Raw genomic sequence first — 9,793 nt, 5'->3', positions numbered from 1 at the left:
CGGCCCCCTAGCGCAGCCTGGCGTCGCCGCCGCGCCCGGGCCCCAAGTTCCCGCCATGAGCGGCCGCCCGCGCGGGCTCCGCGGCTCCGGGGACTCCCGCCCGGCCGGGCGCGCCCGTACAGCCCCGCGACCCCGACGCGCCTAACGCCGCCGCCCGCGGGTCCCGCCGCCGCCGCCGCCGCCGCCACCGCGGCCGCCGCCCGCGTCCCCGCCGCCGCCGCCGCCTCGGCCGCCGCAGGGCCGCCCGCAGCATGTCTCGGAGGAAGATCTCGTCCGAGTCCTTCAGCTCCCTGGGCTCCGACTACCTGGAGACCAGTCCCGAGGACGAGGGCGAGTGCCCCCTGTCCCGGCTCTGCTGGAACGGCAGCCGGAGCCCGCCCGGGCCGCCCGAGCCCCGCGCGGCCGCCGCCGTCGCCCCGGCCCCTGCCGCCGCCTCCTCCTCCTCCTCAGCCTCAGCCGCCGCCGCCGCCGCCGCCGCCACGGCCGGGGCCCGGAGGGCGCAGCGCCGGAGGCGGGTCAACCTGGACTCGCTGGGCGAGAGCATCAGCCGCCTGACGGCGCCCTCGGTGAGCCCGGGGGGGGGGTGGGGGGCGGAGGACCCGGGTGGGGAAAGTTGGCGCCGGGAGAGCGCGGGCGTGCGCGCCGAGCCCGGCCTCTGGGGGGCGAGCCGGCTGCGGTCCCCGGGCCGCCCCCGACCCCTGCGCCCGGCCGGAGGGGGGCGTCAGCGCGCGCGGCGGCGGGGCGAGGCTTCACACATGGGGTGTCAGGGTTCTACGCGGGGGAGGGGGGGGTGTGGTGGCCCGGACGCTCCCCTCCTGGCCGTGCACTCCTGCTCGCTCTCGGTCACCCCGGCGCCCCCTTCACACCCACCTGTTCTGCTATCCCTAAACTTTCCCAGGCCCAGTGTCGTGCAGCTCCCCTTTCCCGGTCTTGCCTCACTGTTCCCCAGGATCCCAAAGGAGCCCCTGCCCCTTCCAGGAAACTCTTCCTCTCTTTTTTCCCACACTCTCTTGGGCTCCGCGTGACCTTTTCTGACATCTCTGAATTCCACAGGCTTTCTGCCTTCTGTGTTGCATCCCTTTTCTCAAGAATTTCAGGAACTGGCTGTCAGATACTTTTCTGAGTTGCCTTCTAATGATCTCTGGTTTTTTCCCCCACCCGCTGCCCCCCCCCCCCCCCCCCCTTATTCCCTGAGCATTTACTGGCTCAACTTTCTTCTCTGGGGGAGCCTGGTGTCTGCTTTTCTAAACCTCCCTGGTGTTTCTTGCACACCTACCTCAACCTTCACTCCCTTTACCCTGGATTCTTCAGTGCTTTCTCCCTCATTTTGTCCTGGCTGCCTTGTATTGGACGCTTTATACTGATCTGTTGAATTACTAAATGCCTTCCTAGCCTTCTCTTAAACTTGTGCTCACCCGGGATGTCTGCATCACCATTTCGGGGTGTGCTCCAGACTCCTCCACGTTCTAGACATTTTTCCAGTGGCTTCTGCCTCATTCCTGTTCAGGCTGTTCAGCTACCCTTGACTTTTACCGACCGCAGGAATGCCAGACCTCTGTTCCAGTCTTTCTGTGACAGATGAGCTTTGTTTTGAAGGAATCCGCTCCAGTGCAGACGGAATCCTAAGGAGATTCTGTGTCAAATCTCCTGAGAAACCTTTTATTCTCATCCTGGTCTTGGGTGCAGGGGCTTCCACTCGGGACAGAACTTTAACCTTTGCACCCCTGGGTGCACCCCTGCACTCCTCTTCCTTTTCTCAAAGTTTGTGAAATGAATCCGAACAGCCATCTTATTTGACTATTCTGGAATCTCACTTTTGAAAGCACTCTTGCAAATGATGATAGGAGGCACCTGTGAAAGCGTGGGATCCGGAGGGACAGGGTATTAGTACCAGGCAGTCCTACAAATATCCCTGTGGCCCTGGCATTAGTGAAGAAGGACCTTTTCTGTCTCTGACAATGAAACTACTCTCAGTCCTCTTCCTTTCCTTGCGTATTTTCCCTTCAGCGTCCCTTTCTTCCTTCCACGTCTTCCATTGATAACATACAAAACAGATCTCAGAATGGGTTGGCAACTGTTTGCTATTCTTTACTGCAAATACTTCCCAAGACGCATCATCTTAGGAACTATGTGATGTTGCAAATTGTTGAACTTAGAAGCCTTTATAAAAGGCCGGTAATCCTGCAGGTCTGTAGTTTTGTGTTAGTACCTAAAGCAACATTTGTGCAATGTAGTAATTGGTCAGTACAACAGATTCGTATCTGATACAGTGATTTTACTGAAGGAAATGACTAGTTTTGGGGAGTGTTTTTTTTTTCTTTTATCATTTTGGAGTTTTCTTTTTGCCTTTGCATCAGAATTTACAAATCTCTAAAAAGTCATGGCAATGCCTCCGGTAATGCCGATTTAACTGAAGGCTGTTCTCGACCGCTTAGGTGAGAGGTGCATAAAATAAACTGAACTCAAGTATTTACTGCCAGAATAAGAGGGAAGGAAGGAATAGCTTCTGATTTTTACCTTTATAGGTCAAATTTGAATGACACTAGCTTTCTGATGGATAAAAAGCATGTGCCCAGATAATAGTTTTCAGGATAAGAAATTTGCAAATCATTGCAATGATCATATATAGGTAACAGCTCTGTCTGCTTCCCATGCTACAGTTATTTTCCATTTTGAAATTAGCCTATTAGCTACAATGCTGACAGCACACAGGTGAGTATGGTATAAATATTTGCAACATCGTAAGGCACGTAGGAGCAAATTTTCTTTGGCTAACCATATCACCTGTAGACTTGGTAACACAAAAACAACAGAAAGATTTTATTTCAAAGCAGTGACTTATTTCTGTGTTCTCCACCCTCCCCCCCCCCCCTTTTTTTTGGCAGTCTAGAACTCTGCTTCAAGAAGTTTCTGTAGATTCATTTTCTTATGTTGTCAGCATTCTAAGTTTCTCTGAAAACACTTGGGGAAACAAATTATGTCTTCTGCATTCTCTTTCATTAGCACCAAGTGACTGTTTTTGAAAGAAGTAATTTAATAGAGAGTAGTTATAACCAAAGCATTCTTAGAGGGCAGTTTCCAGCTGTTTTGTGTTGGGAACCCTTTTTTGTATTCTGTCACAGCGTACCTTAGGAGAAGCTATCTTTGCTGTGGAAGTTTCTGCCTTCTTCGTGGCCTCGCCACGGAATGTTGTCTCAGCCACAGCGGATTGGCTCTTTATTCAGAATAACTTGCAAGTAGGAAATGAATTTAATAAGCCCAAGGATATGGCCAAGTGATTCAGCTAGCTGTTGGATCATTGGAATAGTCACACTCAGGTTTTTGACATTTTGATAGGCATTGTTAGATGCATTGATGTTGGCTGTAAATATTGTAATACTTGACACAGTTTTAATGATAAAAGTAAACTGAATTGGTGAAAGTGAAAAAATTCCAGAATTCATGAGGCCTGGTTCTCATTCACTGGACCTTGGACAACTAACTACTTATCTATCCCTGTGCATGTTACTTTAACCCTCTAGGAGCCCCCTTGTCTGTACGGTGTGACACTTAGGGTTCCCAGGATCCCTCCCTGTTCTTGCAACCTATGAAGACATATTTTCAAGCTTTTGGTAAGCTCTTATAAAGGCATGTCAAAGGAAAGCAGGCATCTATAAGTTTTAAAACTTTGAAGAAAGTAGATTACTTTCTGAAGTAGGGACATTTATTCTGCGCAGTTATTTAAAAATATTTGAAATATTTGTGGATCTAGTGTGTGGTAAGTATTGTGCAAAGTACCGGCAATACATATTCCAAACAAAACATTCCCGGTCCTTGACCTCATGGAACTTCTTTAATTATAGCCTTTATTTTAAGGAAGCTGTGCTGAAGGAAAACATAAGAACTCCGATTGTCTTGGAGCTGTCTACGGGAAGTTGATTTACCATTCGCTGTGGATAATTTTGTTCATTGTGAATTTCTGGGGCACAGCCATAGCAATAAAAATAATCCTAAAGACCTGGCTGAAGATGCATAAATCACTTATCACATTATTGATTTTGAAATAATTTACTTGGGAACACATATGGAGAAACAGCTGGGGATTTTACATCAAGGGTGAATTTAGTAACTCATGTATTGCTATTTTGTTCTTATAAATGAGAGTTGTTGAGAACCCTATCACTTAGAACCCTATCACTTACCGGGCTTGGGATTGCTAATGTCAGCCTGTCAGTGAAGATATTCCAAGGGACCAGTTTAAGGTCATGGCTTTGCTGGTTTTCTTGTCGGAGAACTGTTGGCTGTCACAGCATCGCAGGTGGCTCTCAAGGCCCCAGAAGCTTTGGAGAGCCGAATGGCAGGAAGAAAAGTAACTGGAAGGGTGGCAAATAAGGGGAGGAAAGCTACTGACAGAGAGTAGTCCAAGAAAATGAGAGAACAGCGAGGAAAGGAAATGGAAGGGAAGCCTACATTCAAGCAGCAAAAAAACAAAAAACAAAAAACAAAAACAAAAAACAAACAAACAAAAATTGCTTCATTATTAGTGGAAAGGAAATTGTATTGGTACATGTCTAGGAAAAAGTGGAAGAACATGAAAAAACATTTAGCCTTCCCTGATATTAAATAAAATGAGCTCTCTGCCCTGTGTAAACCCTTAAAAAAAAAAAACAAAACAGAAAAAAAACCCCTTAGAATGTGACAGTGGTACTAATATGGAAATAATGAAAAATGAGTATGGTATATTCATGAGAGAGGATACTTCCATCAATTTATATATCTTATTGATGATTTCAAGATTTGGGGCTCAATTTGGCTAATAAGTTCTGAGCAACACATCCATTAAAATTAAAAAGTTAGACAAAAGGTATTCTAGTAGATCCATGTTTTTATATCTGTAGTAATTAGATGCTGGAATCTGAAATCAGAATTTGATGGGCATCTGTCGCATTTCCCTACCTCATCCCTAGTCATTGAGAAGCATCATGGCAGAGCTGAAGGAAGGCGGATTTGGAATTTGACAGCTGTGGGTTTGAGTAACTCCCTGCTGAGCCCCTTACTATGTGTGGGACCCTGGAAAGGTGACTCCTCTCTTCTCAGAGCCTTGGTTTCCTATTTTGTGAAATAGGAATAATAGCTACCTTGTGGATTTGTTGTGAAAGAGGGCACTATTCTTTGTGACACTCCTGCAACACAGTAAAACATTAGCTTCAGACTGCGATCCATCAATTTCAACTGAATTAGAATGTCTCCAAATGATTGAAAATTTTTCTACATAAAAATTTTCTTTTTCTTTTACTTTTTTTTTTTTGCAATAATTACTTGCTAGTAACCTTACTGAAGGAGTTTATGGGTTAACTGATGTCATGTCCTCAGAAAAAAAAGGTGATAAGAAGGAATTAATTTTGTTGGCCTTGCCCAGCCAATCCATTAAAAAAATTAAAACTGGAGTCCCTTTTTGGCTTCCTGGCTAGGACTGCTGTGTGCGCACGAGCATGTGTAATCATTGCAGATTCAAACATTTCCAGCAAACTGCTGAATGCTATGTGGCATTATGAAAACCAGTCTTGTAAATTCTCTAAAAATACAAGGGTGTGTATATTTGGTAGAATGTGGGTATTTTCCAATAAGTCAGTTTTAGATTAGAAAGAAAATTAGAGAGGTGATAGAGAAATTGCTTATTTTTATTGCCTGAGAATTTCAAGCATTCCCCATCTGACCAATTCCCCATTCAAACGAATTTGTACGGCTGTTCAAGGGCTTAGGCTGTGATGTCCAGTAGTTACTCAGCTAGTGGCATTTATGTTTCACGTACAGTGCTCTATCCTTGTTTGGCTACTGGCTCAGTTGTTAAGTCTTTATTTTGAAGTTGATTTTTGACAATGAGAAATGCCATCAGTGATTCTTAGTTTATAGGCCGAGGTGATAAGTGATTATACATTCCATTTTAGTATGTGATTTATCTACCTCGAAATACTCTGGGAAATGTGGGGAGAGTACTTGAGTACTGTTACGTGTTTTCCATCTATATCATCATTGCTCTTTTATTTACCTTTTTTTTTTTTTTTGGACTTGTTCCATCATGTAGAGCTGAAGGTAGAAATTGAAAGACACGTATTTCATTGCATATGGTAGTAAAATAAATGCATTGATTGTATCGAGGTATATACATCATTCACTGTGAGTTAGCAAGAAGACAGAATGATCCCTTTTGGAATTTCACACATATCTAGGAAGGAAAAAGGATCAGCTGATATTAGCAGGGAGAATATTTGCTAGGGTTGTCTGGTGACCAGGTTTCCCTTACTTGATGCATGAGCTAGTATTTAGCTCAAAATTTAAAGTTCCTCTTTTTAAATTCTGACTCTTACCTTGATACTCTTATGTTGGTCTCATATTTAGCACAGTACCTGGTACCTGATGGGTGATTCAGTAAAATACTCAGAATAAATGAGTGGATGTTCTTTGTTCAGTTGTCAAATTCCATTATTTCTTTTGTGTTTGAGGTTTCTTGTATTATGTGTGGTTCAAACAAAGTATTTATATTTTGTGCCCAGTCTGTGAGAGATACTTTCAAGTATGTGAACCTGTTTGAATTTTACTTACACCTGCCATTAAAAAATTTTTTTTAAGTTTATTTATTTGAGGGGGGGGGGTGGGGCAGAGACAATCCCAAGCAGACTCCACATTATCAGCACAGAGCCCAATGCGGGGCTTGAACCCACAAACCGTGAGATCATGACCCGAGCTGAAACCAAGAGTCAGACACTTAACTGACTGAGCCACCCAGGCACCCCCTACACCTGCCTTTTAAAGCAAAACTTCAGAATGCAGTCATGTTCAAAGAGAGCAGATGGAGTAGTTTCCTCCTCCTGGAAACTTAGCGAGTGGCCCATTTGTATTTTAAGAAGTTAGGTAAATGTGATGACTCTCCTCCAGTTTCCTTATATTTTCTTAGTTTTTTTTTTTTTTTTATACAATTCCCTCCCAAATGAGAGAAATATGTTTGTCAGCAAGTGGGATCCTGGTGCCAGAAATGCACTCTTAAGAGCTGGAATGACCTAATTCTGCTCTTCAAATATCACTTCAGGACAGGATCTGAAGACCTAGAATTATGTGCTGTAAACTCAGAGTATCTCATAAAATTGACAATTCCAGACTAGAGTGATTTAGGAAGTAGGGGAGCTGGAAATATCTCTGAAGCCTGGAGATCTGTTGAGCTGTGGTGGGGAATTGAGAAAGAGTGAACGTTCTTATAAATAGAACAGTGAAAAGTCACTATCAGTACAGGCTTTATCTGAGGCTTATTAAACAGGTCTTCCTTTAAGCTAGTGGTTTATCAGACCTCGTTGAACGTAAGAAATACCTGAAGAAAGTAGTGAAAATGCAGATTCTTGGGCCCCTTCCTCAGAAAGTCTAGTTTGTAGCCCTAGGGAGGGGCATGGGCTCTAACTTTTAAGTCACACTCCAGGTGATTGCTAGGCACACCGAAAGTGACTGAATTCCATACTGTCAGGATCGTGGATCCAGGCTCACTGAGCTCTGCAGACTGAATTTTTTGGACAGAATAGATCTGGAAGTAACTCCTTTGGGGTGAATACATGTCAAGCAATTACTGACCAACAGGGGACAGAATAAAGGCAGTGACTTGGAGCCATGTCTCATTATCCTTTGTGTTCAAAATAACCTGGTTGGTTGCATGGCAGAAGGTATCTGAGATTTCACTGTTTGTGGTTTCAATTATTTATGACCCTTTTCCCATTTTTGCTGAGGATGCCTTGTTAGCTTCCCGAAGTTTCTGTTCAATAGGTCACATGTCGTTGCCGTCAGTGTTCTGTGGCCTCTTTCCTCTGATTCAAGAAACAGCTATTCAAAAAACGTTGGGGAGAGTAGAGGAGAAGGGAGAAGGGTTGTTGTGAGGGTCCACTTGACATTGCATTCCGAGTTTGGTTTTCAGACTGAGGCTGACATGGCATTTCTCAAAGGTTCCTTCTACTGGTTCCTTTTGGAGCAATGACTTGTTTGTATGCCAATACATTTTTTTTTAAGGTGAAGGGAGAAAGAAACATCTGGATGCCAGAAAAAAATGATCTTCCTAGAAAAGAAGCAATAGGACATTCAGATAGCAGACATGTAGAACCAGCCTTCAAACCCTACCAAAACATGACAAATACGATACTGGTTGCTAATATCTCCATCTGTAGCCAATTAGTCTTTCTCTTATTCCGTGGTTGAGCTGGGTAAGAGTCCAGTTGAACTGTCCAGATAAATGGTGATCCAACATTTAAAGAAATTTGCATTTGCAGAGAACTCTAGAACCATTCTGTCATGAGAGGAGGCTGTCCCTGTGGAAATCCTGATGTTATCTTACTTGTAAGTCCTTGAAGTCACCTTTGCCTCCTTTTCCTTTCACCGTAGTTTGTTATGTGTGAGTCTGCTGTGCCTGGTGGAGGAAATAAAAATGTTCTAGAATATGCTTCCATTTCTTGTTGCTTTATGCCTATACTTCTTCATGCATAAACCCTCCAACTTAATATTGGGAGAGAATGGTTTTTTTAATTAGTGTTGTGCACACACAACTAGAGACGGACCGACAGGCAAACATACACACACACACACACACCCATCCATCTTGTTTCCAGTCACTGCATTATTTTCCCTATGGACTACTAAGTTATCTTTCACATCTCTAGTATAGTACTTACTGTGTTGTGATGTGATTTTGGTTTATTCTGCCTCCTTAAGGCAGAGATCTATATATGTTCATGCCTAGTAGAAAGTCATTTACCTATTTATTTACTTATTTATTTATTTTAAAGTTTATTTATTTCTTTTGAGAGAGACAGAGACAGACAGTGAAAGTGGGGGAAGGGCAGAGAGAGAGGGAGACAGAGGATCCCAAGCAGGCTCTGTACTGCCAGCACAGAGCCCAATGTGGGGCTCAAACCCAGGAAACTGTGAGATCATGACCTGAGCCAACACCAAGAGTCAGATGCTTAACCGACTGAGCCACCCAGGTATCCCTAGAAAGTCTGATTTATATAGACCCTCAGTAAATGTTAGGAGAACAAATAAATGTTGAATAAATCCTTGTGTAGATTGTGGTGTATCTGGTAATGCTTTGTAGGCTCCCATTATTTTATGCTGCCATATTTCAGTTCTGCTTCATGAAGGGTTCTGTTTGTAGCTTTTGCTCAATCACAAATAGGAGTAAATATAGTTATAACATGTTTTACAGTGCTTTAAAATTTTCACGACACTCTGTATTGGGTATTTTATTGTAGCTTCACAATAATCTATAGATTTTATGCCAATTATCTTTAACTTTGCTTAGTATGATTATCGTAAATGCCTAGAGACACAGTAACGGGGGGGGGGAACATACGTATTCTCACTTAGAGGTGTTTGTGTTTTTTCTGCGAAAGGGATATGGTTCTCTATAAGTTATAGAGATGGTATCCCGCTCTGCTCTTTTATTCAGCGTTATCTCAATGTATACGAAATCCTGTGTTATCAAACATTCTACTAAACAAAATCTTCACAAACTAGCACATCCACAGTGACCATTATAGACATAATAATGGTGCTGGAGGGATAGAGTCTTCAGGAAAGTGGTAAAGTTAGAAATTATTGACGTAAGGAATGGAAAAGAAAACTGATCAGGAATAGGTAGATGTATTATTGGGTATTTTTTGAGGGCCCAGCTGAGGCTGAACGTAATGAATTTGTAGCCTAAACTGAGCAGGTGATTACAACTAGAAGAGACAGAAAGTTGTGAAGGTATATGCGTTGTATATTAAAAGGTCTATATGTCAGT

At 43.7% G+C, this 9,793-nt stretch overlaps 1 protein-coding gene across 1 annotated transcript in view; it reads left to right on the top strand.

Annotated features, from left to right (window-relative positions):
* Positions 1 to 251: 251 nt before the first annotated feature.
* The window catches only part of GUCY1A2 (guanylate cyclase 1 soluble subunit alpha 2), a 321,468-nt gene continuing 311,926 nt past the window's right edge, over positions 252 to 9,793 (top strand). The window contains exon 1 of the mRNA XM_042904735.1: positions 252 to 566. Coding sequence (XP_042760669.1) covers positions 252 to 566 — 315 coding nt within the window. The remainder of the gene's footprint in view (positions 567 to 9,793) is intronic.

Source organism: Panthera leo, chromosome D1 (assembly GCF_018350215.1).
Source record: "Panthera leo isolate Ple1 chromosome D1, P.leo_Ple1_pat1.1, whole genome shotgun sequence".
Classification (NCBI taxonomy): Eukaryota; Metazoa; Chordata; class Mammalia; order Carnivora; family Felidae; genus Panthera; species Panthera leo.
Note: the sequence above shows the minus strand (reverse complement) of the source record. Positions and strands in the feature narration are given on the sequence as shown.